Consider the following 26627-nt stretch of genomic DNA (forward strand, 5'->3'; position numbering starts at 1 on the left):
CAAGAGGGAAAGGAGCTTGGCATGTTTGTTTCCACAGGCAGGATCTGTGGGGCAAAAACAGGGACTTCCCCAGTTCATTCCCATTTGAGTTTTACTCCAAAGGTGACTCATTATGCTCCACACTCCTCTCACTGTCTGGTAAGAATATTTGGAGAGCTTGGGATTTTAAAGAAATCTTTTCAGCCAGGGAAGTTTCAAACCAAATACAAAACCAAAGTGTATATATACCCAAGAGGTGCTCATCACTCAGTGTTCACCTCTCTGTTCATTCATGTCCTATCCTATTTCATCTGTTACATCCAAACCTCCCGTTTCCAACTGGATGATTTGCAGCAAATCTCAGATATATCATTGCAATGGTAAGTGTTTTTGTATGTATTTCTAAAAGGTGAGAACTCTTTTTAAAAACATAACCCTAATCTGTTAATTGCTGAAAAAAGTGAACAATGTGTTATTTTCAGTTGAACTATAGTGTTTTATGATGCACAGTTAGAGGGCTAAATTCAGTTATCTAACTATGGATAAAATTGTTGCATCCTGTTTGTTGATAGGTAGATGAAAATTTGAAATTGTGTTTCCTGGAAGGATTCAGTTTGCCAGGGGGTGGTGGTGGTGGTGGTGTTTGTTTCTTTTGCCAGTCCCTGTTATTGTTTGTTTATGATTAGTTTTTAACCATTTCTTCATGGTCTGAGACTTGAAACCTCATTCTTGTAATGAAATACTCCTGTTCCAAAAAGGTGCTTGGGGATCACTGCAGACTCACTGGCTTAGAAGTGACTTGTATCTCCTATGTAGTTTTTGTCTTGAGATTGAGAGCTTAGGAACAGTATTAAAAGAATTCCACCCTTCCTTCTGCAGCCACTGGGGTGAGAGCGGGCGAGCTTTCATTCATCCTGAACACACACAGGGAGCAGGGCCGGGCTCAGGCTGGAGGTCTGGAGGTCCTGCGTTCAAGTTGAGCTTGGGCTTTACAGGAGGTTCCCAGGAGGGGTATTGCTGGAATTTGTGCGGTTCGCCATTGCAGACAATCTTTAGACCTATGGCCCTGCACTTCAAATTAACCACAAAAACAAAGAGATGCTGAATCTATCTAGTATCACTCTTGTTTGTCAAGCGTTCCTGGGGATCTAACCAGTTAAAACATCAGTGAGTTCTTATCTGTGTAACTGCCAGGACTGGCTTACTCTTGTCAGTATTAGGAGGTTTTCGGTTTTATGAAAAACGTGCTTCAGATGCATTTTGTACATTTTCGTCTTCTTTGACAGAATACTGAGAATCATGTGATATCTTCTAGTACCTTAGGGACATGACTAGTGTCTGTTTTATACGAGGCTGTGTAAGTAATGGGTGCAAATGGCTGCTCTTCTGTTGCTTAGCAGTGCATATTTGCTATGCATCAGCTAAGTACGGGATGGAACTTTTTTAAAAGGGTCCAAATATGTCATTCAAAATTCTTCTTTAAAAATATTTTTGTCTACTTAAAAGCTGTCATTAAAAAGCATGTTGGAAACCACCCAACTGAGATTTGGGTGAGTTCCTTACCTTCTCATCCTCAGTTCTATCATCTGTTAAGTGGGCATAATAAGAATGCCTACCACATTGGGCTATGAGACTTAAATCAAATATTGCATGTAAAGCTCATAGCATGGAACCTGGCACATAGTAAGCCCTTAATGTTAGTTACTACAGCGCTGCTGCTGGATTAACCCAATTTTTGTAGACCTTGGAAGAAGCTTCTCCTGAATTCTTATAAATAGACCATTGATTGCCAAGTTGGTAGCTCTGAAGTCTTTTAAAAAGTTTGGTCTGGGGGTGCCAGGGTGGCTCATTCGTTAAGCATCTGCCTTCAGCTCAGGTCATGATCCCAGGGTTCTGGGATCGAGCCCCACATCGGGCTCCCTGCTCTGCTGGGAGCCTGCTTCTCCCCCTCCCACTCCCCCTGCTTGTGTTCCCTCTCTCGCTGGCTGTCTCTCTCTCTGTCAAATAAATTAAAAAAAAAAAAAAAAGTTTGGTCTGTACACATATGTCCACATAAAATTGCACAGGCTAATACACTACTTCAGTACAAGTGTACCACACTCAATTAATTTTTAGGCAAGGCTTAGTTTTTGCTTGGCAAATGCTCTCACTCTGGCATAGGTCAGTTATATAATAACAAGTAAATGAATAACCTGTCCAGTTGAGATTTTTAGCACTTACTATAAGGTTTAGATGCTCTTGTCTGATTTTCATGTTTCTTACAAGCAAACTGAGGAGTTGTTAGTTATTTTCAGTGTTCAGCTTTTTGTGAAACATTTTCAGTAAATCTTTCCAAGTTACTGAATCAGTTTTGATTCCAAGTTACTGAATCAGGATTGCAAGGAAAGCTGTTCAAAAAACAGTTAGGATTTGCACCTACTCTCTGTGAGTCAAACTTTTCTCCATATTGTGTAATCCAAACAAAGTACAAAAATAAATTGGACGCTAAAGTTTATGAGACTACAGCTATCGTCTGTAAGTGACCACTGTCCAGCCTTTACATTCATCAAAATAGCGTTGTTCTCATAGATGAACTTTACATTAAATGTGTAATGTGTTTTGTAAAGTAAACCAATGTAAAGATGTTGCTTTTATCTCTTTCGTATGTGAGGTCCGGAGTTCAGATGTAATAAATTTCCAGTGTTAAGTTGTTCGGAAAATCTCACCTTAATGATGGAGAAGGGCACTCTGTCCCCAAACTAAATGGCACCGGATAAATAACATATTTTGAATACTCATATTTATATTTTTTAAGTTGTAACCCCTTTTTCCAACTAGATATTACATTTAGCTGTGCCTTTGATAAAAATTGTTATAGTAAAAGAAAACAGTTATTACTAATGACAGTGATTGTCACTTCTGGAAACTTGCCAGCGATAAGCCAGAAGGCAGCTGAGAACCATGAAGGAAGCAAACACTTATAAGCCACCCAAATCAGTGTTGGAAAGTAGATAAAATTGGAGATGCTTTTGCATTTTGCATTCAGAGTACTTCCTGTGCTCTCTCTGAGTCTATTTACTCTTACCAAAGGCACAGTTTTTAACAGACTTGATTTTCTGGTTTATCTGCATTCATATACGGCAGGTTTGAGATAGAAATAGTGCAGTAACATTGATAGCAGCAAGAAATTAACAGCATTAGCCCAAAAACACGACAGAGAAAGCTATAATAGAGACAAAAGAATCCTCAAGTCATAACAGCCTGGGACGCAGATTCATGTGGTTCCTGAGGGCATCAGTCTATAGTGGGCACAAAAATTGATTCTCAAATGGCCATCAGTCATCAGGAAGAGCTAAAATTTTTTACTGTTTATTTTCTTTAAAAATATGGGAAAGTGGGTCATGCATTTTAGAAAGATTTGCTTCAAAAACAATTATACTTTGGCATTTATATTTTATTTTATTCTATTTTTTAAAAAGATTTCATTTATTTACTTGAGAGAGAGAAAGCATAAGCAGGGAGGGAGGGGCAGAGGGAGAGGAAGAAGAAGGCTCCCCGCTGAGCAGGGAGCCTGATGCCTGCCGGGCTTGATCCCAGGACCCTGAAATCATGACCTGAGCCAAAGGCAGACCTTTAACTGACTGAGCCACCCAGATGCCCCAATTTGGCATTTATATTTTAAAAGTTATCTGTAAAATGAAGGGATTAGGCCAGAGCTTCATATATGCATAAAATCTGCTTTATTAAGATATAATTCACATGCAATTTACCCATTTAACATATGCAATTAGGTGATTTGTAGCATATTCACAGAGTGCAACCATTACCACAGTCAGTTTTAGAACACTCCATCGCGCCGCCCCCAAAAACTTATTGGCAGTCACTCCTTTTTGCCCCCACAACTCCCGATGCCAGGCAACCACTAATATTTCTGCCTCTTACAGAGTTACCTATTGTGGACCTTCCATATATTGGAGTCATACAATATGTGGTCTCTTGTGATTGGTTCCTTCCACTTAGCATAGTGTTTTCAACGTTCATCTGTGTCTTAGTGCACATCAGTATTTCATTCCTTTTTATTGCCGAATAATACTTCATTGCACGGAGAGAGCATAGGTTACTAATCCATTCGTCAGTTGGTGGGCATTCAGGTTGTTTCCGCTTTCTGGCTGTTATGAGTAACGCTGCTATGAACATTCGCATACAACTTTGTATGTGGACAGCGCTTCCAACGCTCTTGGGTATATACCTGAGAGTGAACTTCTTAGATCATATACTAGCTTACGTTTAACCTCCCGCAGAACATCAGACTGTTTTCCAAAGTGACTGCACTATTTTATATCCCCACCAACAGTGTGTGAGGGCTCCAGTTTCCCCACATCCTCACCAACAGTTGGGTATTTTCCATTTTTTAAATTATAGCCACTCTAGTGGGTTCGAAGTGGTATCTCATTGTGATTTTGATGTGCATTTCCTTCAGAGAGCTCTTATGTCCCTCCAACACTCACATCTGTGGTTTTAAACTTTTTTGTAGGTTTGAGTGTCATCTCCAGTTTAATGATAAGGTTCTTGAATGGCTCGGAAGTCTCAAGCTTAATGTTTGATGGTTATTGTGCCTAAGAGGGAACCCTGCTTAGAGCTGCCATTCATAAATACTAAAGGATTGTTTTCAATGGTGTCTGGTCCTAGGACAACATGTATTTCACTCCTAGCAGAGTTTTCACTCTTTCCTGATTGTTCTTGATGAACGATCCATCCTCGCAGACCCAAATGTAAGTGCCACAGGGGCAGGTTCATGGCCATATCCCGGCTCTGTGCCACAGTGCCTCTCACTGTCATAGAAAGCTGTTCGTGAATCAGTGGCTCCATCAGCATGCAGTTGCTTGCAGGTTATTTGGAGAGGGGCTTGTGATCTCCTCTTTCTTTCAGCTTGCAATGCCATGTGAACAGTGGGTACATCTTTCCTTAGTCCCCACCCAGCTCGACTTTAAAGATTTGCCAGACTTTCACAGTCAAGCTAAAGTGAATGAATAAAGCCCATTTCTGATAAACCTGTTGTTCCGCCCAGTGGTGCTACCTAGCCCTGCGGTTCTCCCCGAAGCCTCCAATTAGCCACTCCCTGGTATTAAATGGTCAGTAGCATCCCTGGAGTAAGTACGTATGCTCTGGTGGCTGATCAAGACAGAAAGCTAAACCTCTTGGCGGTCTACCGTGGGATTTGTTTAAGCAGGTAATGAGACTGCCATGTTGAGCTTCAGTGCAGGGCGCGAGGTAGCGGGAGGAACCATTCCTGCGTGCACGCTCTGGTTAGCTCTGGGTGCTGAAATGCTCACACTGGACATGATCACACAGGGCCACTGTACTCTTGTCCCTTGGCACATCTCTGCAGGATCTTCTTTTTAGTCCAAAGGACTCTCTTTCTGATGATGAAGGTGGCGTTATTAAAGCTGAGGACCACATGGAAGGTCGATAAGCAACTTCTGTTGCCTCTATATGGGGCAGGACAGACAGCTTCTTGGTGAGAAATAGGGACAATGACCTTAACTGTCTGTGATTGTCCGTCACCCCCCCCCCCCCCCGCTTGACAATGTGACTGAGGAGTGGGGCACAGTTTTCATTTTCTATTTCATTGACTATCACTTCCCCTCCTTAGGACCTAGGACAGAAATCCAGGGATTGACTGTGGGGGTGACAGGAACAGAATAAGCTCGATGGTCACTAGAGTGACATCCCTCCTTCAGCTCTGATTTTCTCTCATGAGGGTGGCAGGGAGAGGCTCCAGGATCTTGGGAAGGAAACCACACCTCACTGAGCTGCTCAGGGACTCGAGGAAGACGCTCAAGGAAAGTTTTTTTCACATCACAGGTTGACATTTTGTTTTGTTTTTTTTTTTAAAGATTTTATTTATTTATTTGACAGAGATAGAGACAGCCAGCTAGAGAGGGAACACAAGCAGGGGGAGTGGGAGAGGAAGAAGCAGGCTCATAGCAGAGGAGCCTGATGTGGGGCTCGATCCCATAACGCCGGAATCACGCCCTGAGCCGAAGGCAGACGCTTAACCGCTGTGCCACCCAGGCGCCCCAATCACAGGTTGACATTTTGGATTCCCTCATCTGTAGCTTCATCTTGCCCCTGCTTCCTCCTGGCCCAGGTTCAAGCTAAGAATACATTTATTAACACCAGAATGGCGCCCTGCAAGACCTTTTTTTTTTCTCTTTCTCAAATCTTAACCTAAAAAAAAAGTAACACAGCTTTTATGTTGGTGTTTCTGTTTGTTGTTCAGATTTCATGTGGTTGTGTGTGTAAAGGTCGACCACATGGGTTGCAAATCAAAGAACATCTGCCTGCCTGACCTAAATACAGCAGTACCGTGTCGTGAGCTCGCTTCTTCACGGAGGAACGCATGGTTGCCTTTAACATGGGAGTCACTGGGAGAGAGGAGCACACTGATGAAACTTAATCATACGTGGAACGTTTCTAAACCCATAACCGTGGGTTTAGTTGTGGGTGGGTGATACCTGGAAGTTCAAAACCTGGGTTTAAAATTTAAAAATCACCTGTGGCATTCATGGTATAAATTGTCCATTAATAGTTTCATTAACAAGCAATTAGATGGGGATGGGACCTTTGGGGAATGGGACCATCTGCCAGGTCATTGCCAGGCACCACCCCAGCGGTCCACCTCAGAGCTTCCTCACAGTTAAAAGCAAGAGTAACCCATTCAAACTCTGATTTCTCACTTTTAAGTTGTGGTCTAGCTTCTTACAACTTTCATTTTGATTCAACTAGAACAGCAGTTTTGAACTTGACCAGTAAGAATTACAGCACCCCCCCAAAAAAACCATATTCTCCAGTCCTCCTGCATCTCAGTCTCCAGGCGATGGCCTGGGAGTCCATATTTTTAACAAGTGCCTTCGGCAGTTTTTATAATGAGCCAAGGTTGAGAAAGCATGTGGTTGAATATAGCCTGTGGTTTTTAAAAATAAATGTCATTAAAACTTTGACTTTAAATTTAGTTGCACTAAATACTAAAATTGAAGTTGCTTTAAGGAAATACAATTGTAAACAAACCATAGCTACCCGGTTCAAATTGCAAATGCAAAGCCAACTCTGATCTGGCATCTGGTCATATCTAACCTGTGACTGGGTGTGGCGCAAACTGTAAACAGAGGCTCACTTCCGTGGACCCCCAGCACTGGGCCTTTACATGCTCTTTCCTTCATAAGAAATTCAAAGTTACAGTTTTTAACTCTGTTGATATAAAGACGAATGTGTTAATATGACATATTACAACATTGTCTCTGACCTGAACGTTTGTATGTTTTCTTCTAATTTTAAAAGAAATTACAATATTTTCATGGGTGCCCAAAAAGGTCGCAGGCCCTAGGCACTGAGTCTGTTGTGTGGAGCAGACCACTCGGGCCTGCAGAGCGGAGTTGGTGAAATGCAGGCGTTAGTTCTGGGGGCTGATGTGATGACACTTCTGCCCGCCTCAGACGTTCTGAAAGGAATCCTTGCTCTTCCCTTTTTCTCTCTCATATATGAGAATATGATCAGCCTTTTTGTTCCCATCCCAGTGCGCATGAGAGGGGAAAAGCTGACAGGAATCGGAGGCTGTGCCAGTGGCAGGAGGGTTATTGTCACACGGGGCTGTGTGGCCTTTCCTGCAGAGATCTTTCCTGCAGACATACCTCTGCCCCCATAGGTGCGTTATGAATGGCCAAGTTTAACCTACAGGTTTTGCCCTCACAGTGGTGCAGGTGGGTAAATCCCACCTGTCAACTGTCTAACTGATGAAAAAACTTTGTTCTAGGGTGTCAGGCTTTCCTGGTCATTGATAGCTTGTGTCTAGTGGATTTCAGTAAGAGACTGGCCATGGGCAGGGTACTGCCTAAGCACGAAGGGGCTGTGGAGCTGGGGAATGCAGGCACACAGGTTCCCGTGGGCGGGACCACGGGATCTGCTGTCAGCTCCCTGAAGCAAAGGTAAAATGATTTCTTTTTCTTTTGCATCATTACAGTGAAGTTTTTGATTGAGAATTCTAAAATAACTCTGATTATTGGGCAGCCGGGTGGTGCAGTCAGTTAGGCGTCTGACCGGCTCAGGTCATGATCTCAGGGTCCTGGGATTGTGCCCTGTGTCAGGCTCCCTGCTCATCGGGGAGTCTGCTTTTGCCCTCTCCCCCAACCCTTCTGCCCCTGCCCCCTGCTCGTGCTCGCTTTCTCTCAAATAAATAAATAAAATCTTTATACATAAATAAATAACTTTGATTATTAAGATTAAATGTATTATTGTAAGCAATTGAAAAGCATCATCAGAAAAGCCAGAAGGAGAAAAAAATTACCCTAATCCACGACCTAGAGATAACAGCTGTTAACATTCCTTCCTCAAGTTTCTAGTCTTGTTTTCCGTGCACAAATAGCTATTTAATTTTTATACAGAATTGTAGTCATGTACAGTGTACCATTGAATCACCTGCCCTTTTCACCTAACAACATATAATGAACATTCTCCTCACATCATTAAATGCCATCCTACAAAATTATTTTAATGGTGGTGTTTTGTTTCTTTGTATTAATGGGTAATCGTTTATTTAGTTTATTTAACCCAATCTGTATGTTTGGACAATAATTTTCTCACTCTCGGTAGCAAAAGTTTAGTGATTTTTTTTTAAGATAAATTTTTGAATGCATGCATAATTAGATCTTTAGGGTACAGTGGAACTGATGTATTAAAGAATAGAGGAGGAATCTGGAGCTTTTTAATAGATATTTCCAAAAAGCCCATGGAAAGATTGTACCAGTTTCCATTCCCACCGGTACTCTGTAAGTACTTGTGTCCTTGTCCCCTTGCCAACGCTGGGGATTGCTATGTGACTAAAATTCAAACGAAGGGAACCTGGTGTGCGTTATTTTGAAAGAGAGCATGACTCAAGTTTCTTCGCATAGAATATTTCATGTTTAGCAGATTGCTCTGTGTGCAGTAATTATGGGTTCCTCTACAGTGTTACTGAAACCCTTTTATTAAATTTTACGTTTACCACTTTCTTCAAAGCCCTTAAATAGCTCTTAGGTTTTCAGCTGTTAGGTTTTATGCAGTTAAAAGTATGGTTTTGGTGAGCTGTGTGTGTGTTGAAATTGAAGGGGTGTGAGAAGTAGACAGAACCTCGGTGATCCGTGAGCCCAACTCCACCTTACAGCTTAGTGGCTCAAGGAAGAAACTTGCCCATCCTATCGGTCCAGGTGCTCTCACCGCAAGTGACAAGTTGCTTAACTCAGACAAGCCTTGCAAAATGGGGAGCTTACTGGCTCATGAAACTGAAAATGGGTCCAAACTACTGGGACTGACCTTGGACAATCCTTGATCTTTCTGAGCCATAATTTTCTTATCTGTAAACAGGATGTTGGACTCGACCTAAGGTCCCTTTCACCTCTTAAAGTTAAATGTTTCTATGAATATATTAGCAAAGACTACATTATACTACCAGCTAAATTTAGATATGGTGAAGGGAAGGCTAGCCCTCAGAGAACTAATTTTTTAAGAAGTATAATTCTATTACACACTAGGATCTAAGTTAACAAAGTTTGGGTTTTTTTAAACATGGAGAGGTCCTTAGGCAACTTCAACATAATTAGTATTCATGTAGCATAAAAATATCAGTGCTTTATTTTTTTTAAAGATTTCATTATTTATTTATTATTATTTATTATTTATTCATTATTATTTAAAGATTTTATTTATTTATTTGAGAGAGAGAGAGAGAGCATGCACAAGCAGCGGGGAAGGACAGAGGAAGAAGCAGGCTCCCTGTTCAGTGGGGAACCCAATGCAGGGCTCAATCCCAGAACCCCAGGATCATGACCGGAGCTGAAGGCAGACGCTTAACAACTGAGCCACCCAGGGGCCCCAAAATGTCAGCGCTTTAAAAGTCTTTTTTTCTTCCCCTGTTGATTATACAAACCTCAAATATCTTTTCTACCCATTAGTTAGCTCAACAAATCTATTTGTGGGACGCCTGGGTGACTCAGTCCGTTAAGTGTCCGACTCTTGATTTAGGCTCAGGTCATATCTCAGGGTCTTGGGATCGAGCCCCTAGTTCAGCTCCACGCTAAGCAGACTCTCTCCCCCACTCCACTCCCCCCACTTGCACGCTCTCTCAAATAAATAAATAAAATCTTTAAAAAAAAAATCTATTCGCAAGTAATGAAAAGAAATTCAATACCACTGTTCCCTATTCACAATTATTTCAACAAATTCCAATTTGGTGGAACCTCGAGAGATGTGTTCAACTGTGCAGGACAGCAACTGGTTGCTGAGTCAGACCTGTGCCCAAAGGCACTAATCTTACACACAGGAAGAAATACTGGTCTTCGTGAACTTTGCCTCACTAGGAATACTGTAAAGCTCTGGCTGGTTGTTCAAGAGGAGGTAGATTTTCTAGTGTCAGGCTCCCTTAGCCCTTTAAAATTGTTTCTTTGACCGGTAGGAAACCTTTTCTGCGTTGTGGTTGTTGGGTTTTTTGGGGTTTGTTTGTTGTTTTTGTTTTTGTTTTTTTTGTCTTTGTTCGTTGATACTATTTGGAGTTCACTGTGTAACCCTTGAAATTTACTGCAGGAAGCATGGGTGCCTCTCAGAGACTATTCTAGTGTTCCAGAAAGGTGTTTAAGATAAACAGGCTTTGTTTTCAAGCCATCAACTACCAATAAAACTTTTAAACATCTTCACCATAGTATTTGGAATACAGATTTATTTCACAGTTTACATTACTACCAGATTGCCGATCCTGGTTTGTGTTTGGAGAAATTTTTAGACAGAAATAAATGCAACAGGACCTATATACCTTTTTATTAACACTCAGCTGCCACATGTTTATCAGCAATACTGGTAGTCCCGGGATCTGGTTCTGCATGGTAGGGCTCCGTTCCAGGGGAAAATAGCTGGGATTTGATGGAGGGTGTATTAGTCAGGATAGGCAGATCATCTGCATAACAACCCTCAAATCTCAGATCCTTAAAACAACAAAGGTTTATTTCTCATTCACACTATAAACCCATTGAGGGGGTGTCTGGGGGCTCCATTCTGGCTCATCCTCACCCTGACCCAGAGGGTGCAACAGTCGTTATCTTGGATTTTGCTGATCGTGGTTAACAGAGAAAAGAGTTTTGAAGGGTCTCACCCCAGCCGTAAGTGCTCTCGCCTGGAAGTGACGTACACCATGTCCATGCACAGCGCACTGACTGGATTAGGCACATTGCCCAGCTCAATTATAAAATGCCCACGAGCTGCAGTCTGACCCCATGGGCCCAGAAGGAAGACAACCAGAAATATTAGGCCAGCAGCACTAGTGACTACCACAATTTACTTTTCTGATTACCAGATGATTGCCTTGCTCTCCCAACTGCAGGCGAATATAGGCATTCCTGCCCCAAAGTAGAATGCCCTGAAGCCTCGCCCAGTCATGGCGTCTGGATGACGTGCAGGGGATCGAAATTAGGGGGTGATACAAAGTGGTTTTGACATCAACTCTGGATGTATGTCCTCTTGAGCTAGAGACTAATGAACTAAAAGAGGCCAGTTACCAGCTGTGCCACCTCGCCCACATCATATATTAATAAATACCAGTGAAAGAAAGATTGGAAAACCCAATATACATTCCTATTCAGAAAGGAGGTGGATGGGAGACATCCATTCATTGATCCTCAGTCATTCTAAAGTGCTGAAGCAATTCTGAAATCCGTCTGGGCTCCCTGACTTGTAGGTCGTGGATGTACCTTTGGGGTCTTGATTGTTCTTTCGGAAAGGGGCTCCCCCAGTCCATTGCTCTCTTAAGACCTTGGCTTTTTCCCATAACCTCCTGGATCACAACTAAGGTGAGACTGAAGAATATGGCCTTTGTAGAAGCTGAGCCGCATTCTCGGCTGACTTTAGAGGGTTGGGGGCTCAGGCGTTCTCTGGCAGTACAACTCTGTTCACAAGGAAGTTTCCTATCTATTTAACTCTAGTTTATTTCCATATGCCAAGCCCTCAGTCCTTGGCATACTTAGGTTCACTGGATGCCTTTGTAGTTCTGCTTCCAACATTTCTTTATTGACTTAATTGATGATACTTTGAACCTGTCAGCCTTTGATGGGGAAGCCACACCTCTGGGCTCTTTTTCCCTGAGGTTTTCTAATTGAAAGAATTAATTAAGAAGCCTTGACCTTAACTGCATTTTTACTTGGAGACGTCGTAACCCTTTCAAAGTGTTAAGAGTGAGTGAGATAGCCTGTTCTCTTCCTTTGAACCTCACCCCACAGCTAAGTGCTAATTGTCCTCTCTCATGCAAAGCCTTCTCATTTCTCCGTTTCATTGTTTATCTGTTGGGGGAGAGAAGCAGCTGCTTTTTCCAACCCTGCAAGTCTGACTTGATGGAACCTATTTCCTCTTCTTTTTGTTTGTAAACCGGTCAGTTACTTTCTGGGCGCACTTTTTTTTTAATGGTAAACTCCCTTTTTAAATTTAAATTCAATTAATTAACATATAGTGTATTATTAGTTTCAGAGGTAGAGTTCAGTCAGTGATTCATCAGTTGTATATAACGGCCAGTGTTCATTACATCACGTGACTCCTTAATGCCCATCTCCCAGTTACCCCATCTCCCGACCTCCCCCTCCAGCAACCCTCAGTTTGTTTCTGGGCGCACCTTTTAAAATGCAGCCAACAGGGGCACCTGGCTGGCTCGGTCAGTAGCGCATGCAACCGTTGATCTCAGGGTTGTGAGTTCAAGCCCCAAGTTCAAGGCCTACTTTTATAAAAATAAATAAATAAAAATTAAAAAATAAACTGCAGCCAACAGTAACCAGCACATGCTACTAACATTTGACTTTCAATATCTTCCACAATATCATACTAATTCTTTAGGTATATTACCTGCCTTTCAAGTTATCATACAGGTTGGTTTTACCAAATGCTTTGCCAGCTTCCAAAATCCGTTTCCTCCCTCCTGCAGCCTGACCTTTTTTTGTTGCTGTTAAAGTTAGTCCATTTCAAGTAGCAGTCAGATCAGGGTCTGTTGCAGTACCCAAGTCTGGGTGGTTTAAAAAACAGAGGTTGATTTCGTGGTCAATGCTGTATGTGCATTGAAGACCGGCTACATCGTCGCGTCCAGGACTTAAGCTGACAGATCAGCCAACATCTAGAATGCTTCCTGTCGCTGTGGGAAAGTGCAGAAGGGTCTCGTGCCTGTAATTAAATGTTCTGGCCTGGGAGAGACAACTTATATGTCACTGGCTCACCATTAAAGCAGTTTTCCTTCAGCATTGTTTTTGGGCTCGGTCTTGACACATATAAATCCAGTTGGTTCTCCTAGTTATATAGTATTCCATCATGTAAGTATATTACATTTTATTAACACACTGATGGATGTCTACATTGTTGCCAGTTTTTCATTGCTAAACATTGTCACAGTGAACATCTTTGTGTATGTTTCCTATTGCACCTGTGCAAGAGTTTCTTTGGGAAATAGTTCCTTTTATTCTTTATTATTATGATGATTCTTTATAATATGCTGAGAGAAGGTAGACCTAAAGTCCACCACTTATCTGTAACACCTTGCTTTATGAATGTTGGTATCTTGTTTATACACATCTCACTATGGTAGAAACCATCTTGAATGAGTAAATCAGTTGTTTGTGAAAGTCTTCTTGTGCACTTTAAGCCTTGACTCCTGCTGAACGTCTTTGATGAATATTCTAGAAATTCTTTAAAAATGCTATCTGGTTGAAGAAGGAGTAGAGAGTGAATGCAGACATTCTGTATCTAGAACCAGCATCACTTCTGGCAAACACAGAACAGATTATTACCAGTGGTTCAGCTGAATTTATCAAAGCATTTGAATATTCTGGATTAAAGAACACAAGAGTCATGGATGATAGCTGCACCGAGATGTTCTTCCTTCCCCTTGTCTTTTATCTCCAGCCACGGCTTATGGTTGGGAAGTGTAAGATTTAGGTAGACCTTGATATCAGGAAGATGAATAAAACTGTGCATTCAAAAATCTGACAGTTTCTATAAAAGCATTAAAATGTGAATAGAAGAGCATTTATTTTTTTCATAAAGGTAAGAAATGAACATAGGTAAGTGAAAGCAGTTTCTAGTGCCATTTAAACTAATGCAATGTTCCGATCTTTATTCCCTTTTACCTTAAACAAAACTGCTGACATAACTGAATTTTCAGAACTCTACACTTTTCCCCACAGTTTTGTTGAGTTGCCAACAAGAGCTTTGAAATGAGCAGGGGGTGAAGCAGGAAAGACAGCAGGATTCTAAATGACTTATGAAATGTTTAAGTGTCCCCTGTCACATTTTTAAAAGTGAGACCTCTTTGCAGTTGCTTGTACTTACCAATAGCCAACCAAATAAAAACCCGTGGAGGGACTCTTCATTTCCGAGGGCTGGTGACAGCTGTGGCTGGGTAAATACTGGATTTCTACTACAGAACTAGATTATTTTCTGGGTTTCACACAGCTTGTTCTGTTCTTTCTGTGCTGGGATGTCTCCTGTTTTCCATTATCACTGAATTCTTTCTTTCTTTCTTTCTTTCTTTCTTTCTTTCTTTCTTTCTTTCTTTCTTTCTTTCTTTCTCTTTCTTTCTCTCTTTCTTTCTTTCTTTCTTTCTTTCTTTCTTTCTTTCTTTCTTTCTTTCTTTCTTTGTTTTTTACTTCTGCATGTACTGAACGATCTGAGTGTAGAATTTTCTTCATCCCCTCCCCTAATCTCTAGCCTCCACCCATACAGCCTGCCCATCCTGCCACCTCCTAAAGATATTAACAGCCTGGAGGGATAGCCTTCTCTATCTTTCAGCAGGCTCATGTAATCATAAACATAGGGGTCTCCCTTCCACCTGCTTTCCTTCTTTCCTGCCTTCCTTCCCTCCTTTTTTTTTTTTCCCCAAACCAAATAGGGTAAATAAATTATTTGCACTTCTAGGCATCTAATGCTTTTCTCATTAACAGAAGCTTAGGGATATCAGGCAACTGGTACAGATCTCATTCATTCTTTTCAACAGCTGCCCAATATTCCATGGCTTGGAAATAATAAACTTTGTTGAACAGTTTTCCTGTTATAGGGCATGCACTTTGTTCTCAGGTTTTTGTTTTTGTGGGTTTTTTTTTTTTTTTGAGTTTTTATTCATTTAAGTAATCTCTACACCCAGGGCAGGGCTGGAACTCATGAATCAAGAGTCACATGCTCTTCTGACTAAGCCAGCCAGGTGCCCCCATTTTTGTTTTTTTTAATTTGGCCACTGTAAAGGGTGCTGCAATGAACATTCTTTTTCTCCCCCTTTTTTATTTAAATTCAATTTAGTTAACATATAGTGTATTATTAGTTCCGGGGGTAGAGTTTAGTGATTCATCAGTTGCATAGAACACCCAGTGCTCATTACATCAAGTGCCCTCCTTTAATGCTCGTCACCCAGTTACCCCATCCCTCCACCCACTTCCCTTCCAGCAACCCTCAGTTTGTTCCCTATAGTTAAGAGTCTCTTGTGGTTTGCCTCCCTCTCTTTTTTTTTCTTATTTTGTTTTTCCTTCCCTTCCTCTACGTTCATCCGTTTTGTTTCTTAAGTTCCACATATGAGTGAAATCATGGTGTTTGTCTTTCTCTGACCGACTTATTTCCCTTAGTGTAATACCCTCTAGCTCCATTCATATCGTTGCAAATGACAAGATTTCATTCTTTCTGATGGCTGAGTACTATTCCATTATATATATACCACATCTTCTTTATCCATTCATCTGTTGATTTTGGCTGTTATGAATTGCTGCTATAAACATTGGGGCGCATGTGCTCATTTGAATCACTGTGTTTGTATCCTTTGGATAAATACCTAGTAGGGCAATTGCTGGGTCGTATGCAATGAACATTTCTTTTTTTTTTTTTTAAGATTTTATTTTATTTATTTGACAGAGACAGCCAGCGAGAGAGGGAACACAAGCAGGGGGAGTGGGAGAGGAAGAAGCAGGCTCCTAGTGGAGGAGCCTAATGTGGGGCTCAATCCCAGAACGCTGGGATCATGCCCTGAGCCGAAGGCAGATGCTTAACGACTGCACCACCCAGGCACCCCGCAATGAACATTTCTTATACCTATACTCAAATACTGGTGCTTTTTAAATATGGCCCAGCAGAGGGATTAGCTGGGTTAAAAATGTATGTGTACTTTTGATTTTAATAGGTGTTGCTAGAGTTCTTCCAAATGATTAGCCTAGCAATGTTCCAGAACACCCTTCCCCCATCCTGTCTAGTAGTAGGTGTCTTTCCTACTATAATAAGAATGGATTATAACCGCAACACTGATCGCAAAGCCCAGGCACCTTTTGACACGCCATAAAGTATTTCAGTGGAGATGAAAATTAGGGCTCTGGTCAGCCTACATGGTTGGGGGTGGTTGTGATTTTTTTTATACTTCTGAAAGAATCCGTAGGAAGTTTATGGTAGGGAGAGAACTGCAGACCATTCTACTCCAATCCATTCCTTTCACAGATAAGGGAATTGAGATCCAGAGAGGTAGAGGGAGTGACAGTGAGCTGGTTACTGATTGCTGTTTATGGGAAGCAGTTGTGAATCCTGATTTGAGGTTCGACCCATTACCTACACTGTGGGCCATGCTGACTGTGAGTTTTAGAGAAGGGACCAAGAAATGTCATCTGTGAGTTGAATTGACTAGTAGGGGTGAACTGTTCCAGTTTTCTATTATTTCCTGCTAGGACAAGCAAGCTTCCCAACCTCCACGAGGCTGTGTGGGATTTGCTTTACAAACTTCCACAATTATAATAGGACATTTGTTACCTTGGACTTGTCAGTGGAATCTGCTGCTCTTAATGTTTTGGGGAGTTTGGGGTTTTATTTTTCTATACTTGTTAAGAGTTACTGCTTCCAAGGGTGGAGCAGCTGGCTTGGATTACAGCTGAAATGACAGTAGTGAAGCACGGGAGGGAAACATTGCATATGCAGGGATGGCTTCCTGCTATGTGCCTCTCCCCCCCCCCCACCCTCCCCAACTTACCAATGGAGAGGGCAGAATAGGAGGGCAGCCCAGAAAAAAAAGAACTTCTGGAGGTCTCCCTGGTGTTCCTGGCAATGTAATCTGGGTGAGACAATGCACAACTTGACTAGGGCTCGTATGGATGTTCTCCAGGGCTGAATAAAATAAACTTCTTGAAAGAAGTCATTTGAGCTCCCTGTATCTTTAAACTCAGCTTCAATATTACAGTTTCCAATTGAGCCCATGGAGTCTGCTGAGGGAAGTGAAAAGGGAGATCCCAGATTTCGCGGTCTCATTCGGGTTTGCTCTGTGCTCATCGCAGAGCATCTGACCGCACAGCATTAACTTTCTAGGTCACCGCTAAATGAAGTCGGCCCGTTCGGGGAGCTCAGCCTGTTCTGTTAATAACAAGAAAAATGATTATGATGGAGATTTATGTTGTTGTAGATAAACATCTTGAGCATACACACGCACACACGCAGGGACACACACGCAGGCACCAGCGTCGTCCCCTGAGCGCACGCCTTCACGCTGCACACCTGCTTGGGAGCTAAGCTTCCTGCCGGGCTTGCCTGCCAGAGGCCATGGTTCTTCTGCAGTTCCCAAGCCTGCAGACTGCAACCACTAGGGAACTGTCAGAAAACACTCATGCCCAGGTTGCAGCCCGGAATTAAATCAGAACCTGTGGGAGAGGAGGTGAGAATCGGGATGCTGAAGGTGATTCTAGCCCACAGCTGGCTTGAGGACTCCTTAACAGGCCATTATGAGGCGAAGAGAGTGTCCGCTTCATGGAGAAAGAAATGAGCTATGACAGGAGCTGTTCTCTTTAGAGTTACGCCCCGTAGGGTCATCGTCTCGCATAACCCGCTCACTTTCTCCTTCCTGCCTACTCTGTAGATTAAAGCGGCGGGCTCATGCCTTACAGTGTCAGCGTGTGGAGGTGAAAATTGAATGCTGTAACAGTTGTCATTGAGAAGTGCCCTGGGAGTGCACCATGTGGGTTAGAGACCGGCACGCCTCGTGGTCCACCTGGCATAGCCAGTTTTTCTCTGGCATTGGAACAGATCGCTGTTTCCTTGGCCAAGATTCTGATAAAATCATCAGCATGTGGGAGCCATGGCGTATGTAGAAATAGATCTTTAAGAGTTGGAATTGTACTCAGCTTGGGTGGATACTCGAGGTCTAAGAAGCCCTGGGAATCGAGACGGGCCTAAGGGACTGCAAAGTCCATGTTTCTCTTCTCAGGCTCAGTCCTGAGGCAGACTCTCAGAAGAGTATGGGCAGAATCACAGGCACCGTTTAAATGGTGCATTTCTCCTCGCCTGTCTCTCCTTTTAGGCACATAGCGTTGAAATTAGAGGCACCAGATGGTAAATGCACATACAGATGTGACACCACTGCATTTCATTACCAGATATTCGGAAATTGAGCATCTCTTTAAATGCATAGAACTCAACAGTACTATCTTTCTGTCCTCCAGCATTCCCCTGGTTCGGCATGGATATCGGTGGAACACTGGTTAAATTGGTCTACTTTGAACCAAAGGATATTACAGCCGAAGAGGAACAAGAGGAGGTGGAGAACCTGAAGAGCATCAGGAAATATTTGACTTCCAACACCGCCTACGGGAAAACCGGGATCCGAGACGTCCACCTGGAACTGAAAAATCTGACCATGTGTGGGCGCAAAGGGAACCTGCACTTCATCCGCTTCCCCAGCTGTGCCATGCACACGTTCATCCAGATGGGCAGCGAGAAGAACTTCTCCAGCCTTCACACCACGCTCTGCGCCACGGGAGGCGGGGCGTTCAAGTTCGAAAAGGACTTCAGAATGGTATGTCGGCTCTGTGCTTGTTCCACAACAAAACTACCTCTCAGAGAAGGAAAGAAAAGCCCCTCCTGTGTCCCTAATCATGGCTTTCTCGTGTGGAAGAGCTAGACTGCTAGCCTTGGGACTCCAGATGGGGTCACGGCACCGCTCTGTGCCTCAGTTCCCTCCCGTGTCTGGATAGTTTGTACCTCCTAGGGTTGTTCCACACAGGATCGAAGGAGAAAATACGTCCCTGGCACTTAATAAATGCTCATAAATATTAGCTATCGTCATCGCTTTTGTTACAGTTACCGCTGCACGATATGCTAAAGTTAAGATGATATCAATCCCTTTCGGAGTGTTGTAACGTTTTCCACAGACTCTTATTACCATGTGGTGGAAAGCATAATCATCATTCCGGTTTTATAGCTGTAGAGACTGAGGCCCTGCCAGAGAGGCTTTCTATAAATCCTGTGAAAAATGGTGACTGCTGTCTCCCTATTGTTTGCTGTAAGTGTCTTTTTTGTTTTACAAATGTCCTTCAGAAGTTTTGTTGGAAACAAAAAGGAAACATTTGGTGTCATTCATAGGTGACTTCCTTTACTAGTGAGTAAGGTTTCAGGAGTATGGTTTTACGTGGTAAGAATAATGCGGTCTCCTACGTGGCGGGCCATACCAGCCTACATTGCTCACGTACACCTGACAATTCTGGCTAAATGGAGGACACAGATGAATAAATATCTCCTGTTTCTTTTTATTTAGCAATCTTCTAACAGCTGTGTGTTCCAATTTCCCCATCTCTACCGTCAAGATAATCTCTGTACTGTCCAGCCTCAACTCACAGGGAATACAATGAGAATAAAGTGCAATAAAGGATGTAGAAAATGAGAAGAGAGAAGAAGTTAGTTAGGTTCAACAGAAGTGACTGGGCTTGCCAGAAAGTCGAAAATACAGTGAGATAAGTTGTAAAATACACTTTTTCAAAGCCTGGGGTGCAGATTACTACATTCTGCCATGGAACTGGCATATCCAGTCTTGCTGTAAAGTCTATCATTAATGAATAAATTAATGAATCAATACCTTATTCATGGCATTTAATAAAGCTATACATACAAATTTTATTTGTATCATCAAAAGTAACATCATTTATCCCATGGAGTGTAGTAAGTAGTTTCCAGGACAGCTGGCAATGGAGTCCTAGCACAGTGTCCTGTGGGAGACTGATGACCACAGGTTTTGGCGTTTTCTTCTGGGTCCCCTTTCCCCGACCTGTCTGTGGAATTTGATGCTGCCTCTCACCTGAATGATCCATGGCATCTTTTTTCCCACCAAAGGGACTCAATGATCAAAGAGTTTTGAAACTGAAAAGCCTGAGATCCAGAGGCATGAAAATTAAATTTGAGTTCATAGTTGGAAAAGCATTGAACCTGAATTCTAGCGTTATCTCTGCCTTGACCTAGCTGGATGACTTTGAGTGAGAATACTGGAGCCCTCAGTATTATCATTTGCAAAAAGGAGGCAGTAGAGTGGAGAGAGGAGGGAGGAGTTCTAGAACATTGAACCTGAAGTCACCTTTGGAGACCAGGCAGTACAGCATTCTTGTGCTACATGGACAAAGAAACTAAAGCTAAGGAGGATTAAGGGGCTCTAGTAGTGCCTCCTAGTAAGAGCTGGGGTGTCAGCTCAATTCTGACTCAGAAGAATATGCTGACCCAGCCCTAGTGCTGAGGACTCTCCAGGTCACCCTGTCTGGACATCTCCACTAGGGAGCCTGAAGAATCCAGGTGACCTGGGCGTTTATGCAACATCCCTCTTTTCCTCCTTGGGGTAATGTACATTCTGGGAAGAAGTTACTCAATATATGTTGGCTATGAGCAAGTGTGTTTCTCAAAGTTCCGAACTGAGAAAGGTCATATTTTATAATAACCAAGATAAAGAAGCCTCTACTTCTTCAGGCAGGCTGCTGGAGCCTAATGAATAGACTGGAGCAGGGAGCAAGTCTGGAATATTTGCCAAAGAGCCTGGCCAGCTAGGGGCATACATCCGTAAAAGAAAGGAAAAGGGCTGCCTTCTGTGTCCACGCTCAGGCTTAGCCAAAGTGAGGACAGAATTGATCTCTTCCCATAGCTGGTCTGTCAGTGCGCGAAGTGATGTGCCCTTATCCTTCCAAAGTGTGTGAGGATGGACAGGTCTTCTCACCCTCTTGCCTAGGCCTTCATTCACTCACCCAACAAGTATTTATTGTGCTCCTTCTGTGCGCCAGGTACTGTTAGGAACAAAACAAAACCCCTGCCCTCCAGGAGCTTATATTCTAGTGTGGGGAGTCGGTCAGTAATTAAATAAGCAACTGAATATCGAAGTACAGAATATACCACTATATCCTCTGTGTGTGTGTGTGTGTGTGTGTGTGTGTGTGTGTGTGTGTGTGTGTAAATAATATGTTCTGGAAGGGGGAGGGGAAAAGCAAGGCAAAGGGGGGTTGGGGGAGTTGGGAGAGTTTTAGGTGATGAGGTAACATTGGAGCAGGAACCAGAAGTAATGAAGCAAAGCAGGCCAGTATCCCAGGAAGGGTATTTTAGGCATAGGAACAGTAAATGCTAAAACCCTTAGATGTGCTCAATCTAAGCTCTTCCCTCTTCCCCTTTCCAGAATAGAACACTGAAACCTGGTTGGAGATGATCAATATTTACTACCGTATGTATTAAGCAATCTGACAAAATAAAGCATTGCATATATATTTTTTTTCCCTCTCTCTCTCTCTTTCTCTCTCTCTCTCTCTCTATATATAATAAAGTCCTGTCATTGTTATTGTATAAAATCACTGTTTTTGGTATAATACAGCTTTGCAGAAGTGTGTTTTTAAAAACCTAAATAAATAGAGCTAACTAAAAGACATTTAGCAGACGCTGAGTAGTTCATAATTGTTACATCTAATGACTACATCCTTTTCATTTATAGTGAATATATTTAATTCTCAGATAATGTCAACTAGTCTTCATCCAATTTGGAATGTACAAGAAAGAGCTTACGAGACAGGCATTGAGTTAGACCCCTGTGTAGAAGACTTCAACTGAACAGAGCTGCATTTCTTGTTTCCTTTTTCTTTCCCTCCCTCCCTGTCTCTTTCTTTCTTTCTTTCTTTCTTTCTTTCTTTCCTTTCTTTCCTTTCTTTCCTTTCTTTCCTTTCTTCCTTCCTTCCTTCCTTGTTTCCTCTCTGATTCTTTTAACATTTGGGATCACTGTCACAAATAAATTTCTGGCTGGCAAAAATTAGCCTTCTGAATTAATGATACACCAAAATGGACACAAAAGAAAAACTTAATCTAACTACAAATGGTCTAAGAAAGTGATAAGCCAATGAGGAATCCCACCATTGAAGAAAGTGATCCTCAAGGGGAAGACTTGTCTATCCCCTGTCTCTGTTCTGTGAGTTTTGTTTTGAAGTACCCACCAGAATATTTTATGTACCAAATCTAGTATTTTCATCCACAACTACACTTCCTAACTTCAACAAGAATATTCTTTAAAATGCGAAGTATTCTAACATAAGAGAATGTATAGGAAAAATTCATCCTTTTTGTCTACCTAGCTCTTCATTACAATAGGTACTTTTCCTTGTGAGTTTTGTTCAGGCTAAGACTAACTTTAATTAGAAGTTAGAAGTGACTCTTTCAGTTACTTTTCAAAAAAGACCTATCCTCTAACAAACAGGATGTAACAATAATCTTATTTGGTTGACATGAGATTTAGGGAACAGAAAAGGATCTTTTGGTGGCTTTGTTATATTTTTCTCAAGGTGTGAGAACTTAAGAATTGGCCTTTCTTAAGCCAGAAATCTCTAAGGAAACAATCGAAAAAAGTTAAGAATAGTGGAAAAATTATCAGGAGGTGAGAGACTGTTGTGGAATGGGAAATTCTAAATCTAAGTGGACCATTCAAGATCATTTATTAGCTTGGTTCCTATTAGGAACCCAGGGACTGATTTGTGGCATTACAACAGCATGAGTTTTGGTAGACAGCACCATTCTCCACTTGGGTTTGGCTTGACGTATGACCACTGGGCTATGGCCTCTTTATCATTTGGATGCGGGAGGAAGAAGCCATCTTGGAAGTTTTGTCATATTTCTCACTCACAGAATATGTTTGAAATTCATCTCTCTCAGGTCTCCTAGGTCTCCTTTGGGAAGAGAAAAGAGCCCTGAGTGAAATTTGTAATTCAGAGTGGACTATTTTATATGCAAATTATTCTCAGTTTAGTAAGATAACCTTTTCTGCCATTTCCAGTATGATTTATGGAGTCAGTGTCCTCAAAACCACCTTGGGAAGTGTAAGGTATCATACAGATGTGTATTTTCTTCAAACTTCTGAAATATAATTTGATGACTTATTTCTCAATTACAGGGAGTAATATAACTGGTTTGGGGCAGGTCCATAGAATACCCCCATAGGAGTAACTATGGAATCTCTTGGGATGGTTTTTTACCAGATTTATCTATTTAACTCTTTATTTAGTTATTTTTGACAGACTGAGCTGAAGCAGACACAGACAAGCTTTTACAGTTGTCTCCTGAGCATGCCTTGTGTTTGGGATCCATTTTTTTTTTTCTAATATTAGCATACCAGAATCCCTGAATTTCCTCTACAGATTTGAGTCTTCAGTGTGGAAATAGTGTTTTGACTAGCAGACTAGCACATTTCAGCTTGAGATAAGAAAACCCAAATTATTTTACTTCTCACATAATTAGAACCCATGTGTATAGTTCTTTACAGGATCCAAAACATTTCCACACAGGCGTCTCATTTGATTCTTGAAGGTGGCCCTGTGAGTTAGCTAGGGCGGGTGCTATTAGGGACAGTATGTGACTTTATCCAATGCCTCTTCTGACTGTACTGGGGTCATGGACTCATCCCAGTTCTTCAGCGCCTACTACTGTGTGGTCCGAGGACCAGCAGCATCAACGTAACCTGGGATACTGTTAGAAATGCAGTCAGGCAGTCTGCGAGTGGAGCCCAGCGATCTGTGTTTCAGCAAACCCTCTGAGTGATTCTGATGGCTCCTGTAATTGGAGAATCCCGTTGCACCCACACACTTGCTTGAGTAACTTTAGTACTAGGCACAACCATGTTAGTTCATCATGGTTGTAATTTGAAAGTTTTTTCTACTGTCCTTCTTTCCCTATTTGCTAGCCTTGGGATCCAGAATAGGTCACTTAACACACTGACCCCTGGTGATATATTTCATCCGCAAAATGGGTTGTAATAATAATAGCTCCCTTGGCTGAAGTCCTACAGATGAGATCCATATAGTTTTTTTTATTAGCTTCCATTATTTACACAGTTTGTTTGAATCTTAGGACAAGCTGAGGTTTGTTGCTTTTATATTTGGGAAGTGGTTTAAGCTTAATGATTTAGGAATTGGCAGAACCCATATTTTCTGAAAGTGCTAAGGAGACTTACAAGCAGTGGGGTGCTGGGGCCAGTTCCTACTGGCTTAAGAGAGCCAGTCTCTCTGCACGTCTTCCCAGCTCTGTGTTTAGTGGCATCATGTTGGTAGCTTGAAATTAGCCGTCGTGGAGGCGATTATACTGCAGAAATTGGTAAATGCTATAAACCAGGGCTTTTGCTCCCAGAGAGCTGGTTGTTAAACATTCACCAGCACACGTTGGTTACAAGGTTATGTTCACATGAGCTATAACTTCATCTGCATGTTAGCTACATCTGATATTTCAGATCTGTCATCATTTAGGACCCATCATAGAGATCAGCATTAGAATATATATAAAATTAATAGGATGGAAGTCAGCATCAGCCTACAGATATGTTTGGTTGGCCTGCAATATTTACAAAAAAAAAAAACATTAAATAGCTGTCAGCTAATTAATTGCACTGAGCCCCATTATGACATGGCAACAATGGGCTGCAGGTGAATTGTAAATATATGTATTGTCCTCTGTGTGTGTTCTGTTACTTTGCATCTAGCCCAGGGCTTCACTCTCTTATGTTTTCTTACTCTCTCCTGTAGGCATTTGCATTTGGTACCCCTGATAGAAAGAAAACTAAGCCCAGAGAAAGAGTGTTTCTCCACAGCTAGGATCTGAACATGCCGAATGTTCCACAGAGCCCGTTCAGTTGTATTTACAAACTCCAGAGTGTGAGAAGTAATTCCTGTCGTGTTCGGAATTTCAGATTGCCTGTGTGAATGTCCAAGTTATGATTTGACTCACTGCTTACACTTGGGAGCCTGGACTTTTCTCTGGACGGTGAAGACTTTTAAGGGAGCTCTCTGTAGGGCTCAGTGAAAGTGACAAATGTTTCTGTTGCCCAGTTTGGGAATGCATGACCCAGGCTTCAGAAATATCTATCCTTCAGTAAAACGTATAGCAGAGATGTTTGTTTGCGCTTGGCACTTTATTTGAAACTGAATGTGATGAGAAAGATGAGATAACAGTGTTTCCTTTCAGATCAAAGTTGTGTGTGTGCTTAGTTTATTTGCCTCGATAGGTTTTCTTTTTCCACAGCATCGGTTCAGGATGTCCATGTGAATACGATGCGTCTCTGTCTGTGTTTGTGATGTTGGCTGTGGGCATGGGCTGTCAATATTGTCGATGGGCCTCTGATTAATTTTTAAGCAGGTTAACCTATAGTCCCACAACGGGCTGGTGAAATTGCTACCTTTCAGTTTGGTTTGACGCAAGAAGTGGTAACTTTCCCTGTCCCACTTAACAAATGTTTATTAAGCCATTATTATGGGACAGGCCTTTGAGCATGGTGCTCAGGGGCACCTGATGAACCAGAAAACCAGGCGGAATGTGATTAGTGCTGTTAAGTGGAAGAGGCTAATGGGGCTGTGGAATGGAGAGGACAAAGACAGCATTTACACTGCTGTGTCTCACTACTGTCTTTCAGATCTCCAGGTTGTTCTAGACCTACAGTACCCCCTTAAAACACGTGTAGTTACTTGCATCTCACCCGGACTTTTCACTCAGTAAAAAATGAAATGCTTGGAATCATTTATGAGATAGATTTACTTTATCAGCTAGTGTCTTTTAGGATGATGGCTTCTGGGGACCCCCTTTCTACTTGCTAGGTGGTATGCTGTCCAATTCATGAGTCATTGAATAGAGCCAATTAGATCTTTATATTAAAAACAAAAAACAAAAAACAAAAAAACCCAGGATGATTGTTTCTTTGTATCAAGAAAACTTGTACCACCTTGCTGGTAACCTATTCAAACTGATTCTGCTCTATAGGTATGTATTTAGTGGAGTTCGTTGAATGGGAAATTCAGATGAGTGATACGAAGTCAAGAGTGTTCTTCCAGCTCTTAACTTTTGTAATGAAGATGATGCCTTTTTGGTAAAATATCTAAGTATATAACCTGTTTAGGTTGTTTCCAGATCCCAGAAGCAGTATGCATTATGAAAACAAGAGAAGAACAGTGAGTCCCTGGGGGTTTTTTGCTAGTTGTATCACTTAGGGGAAGTTATTTAAGCTCTGCAAGCCTTGACCATAAAGCAAGGATAAAACATCTACTTAGAGGATTTTGTGAGAATTAAACGATCTAGTTCTTGGTGTGTAATAAATAATAAATACTAGCTATTACTTTCTTAAAGATATTTCTTTAAAAATTTAAGTTAGATCTTACAAATTATCTTCCTTCGTTGGGTCGGTATCATGTTGGTGATTATTAGGTTTATTATTATTTTGTTGTTGTCGTTGTTGTTCATGAGAAATGATCATCTGGACAATCAAATAATACTACTTTGGGGGACCATGAATTAAACTTTTAAGGATGTGAAGTGGCCACTTCCCCTAAGGCTGCCCCACAGCCAACTCA

At 41.9% G+C, this 26627-nt stretch overlaps 1 protein-coding gene across 2 annotated transcripts in view; it reads left to right on the top strand.

The window, feature by feature from the left end:
* PANK1 (pantothenate kinase 1) overlaps nucleotides 1-26627 on the top strand; it is a 99195-nt gene that overhangs the window by 57555 nt on the left and 15013 nt on the right. For both annotated transcript variants that reach the window (XM_026481631.4, XM_026481630.4), the window contains one exon: nucleotides 18462-18814. In XM_026481631.4, the coding sequence (XP_026337416.1) occupies nucleotides 18479-18814 (336 nt within the window). In that variant the 5' untranslated portion in view covers nucleotides 18462-18478. The remainder of the gene's footprint in view (nucleotides 1-18461; nucleotides 18815-26627) is intronic.

The sequence above is a fragment of the Ursus arctos genome, unplaced genomic scaffold (genome assembly GCF_023065955.2).
Source record: "Ursus arctos isolate Adak ecotype North America unplaced genomic scaffold, UrsArc2.0 scaffold_7, whole genome shotgun sequence".
Lineage (NCBI taxonomy): Eukaryota > Metazoa > Chordata > Mammalia > Carnivora > Ursidae > Ursus > Ursus arctos.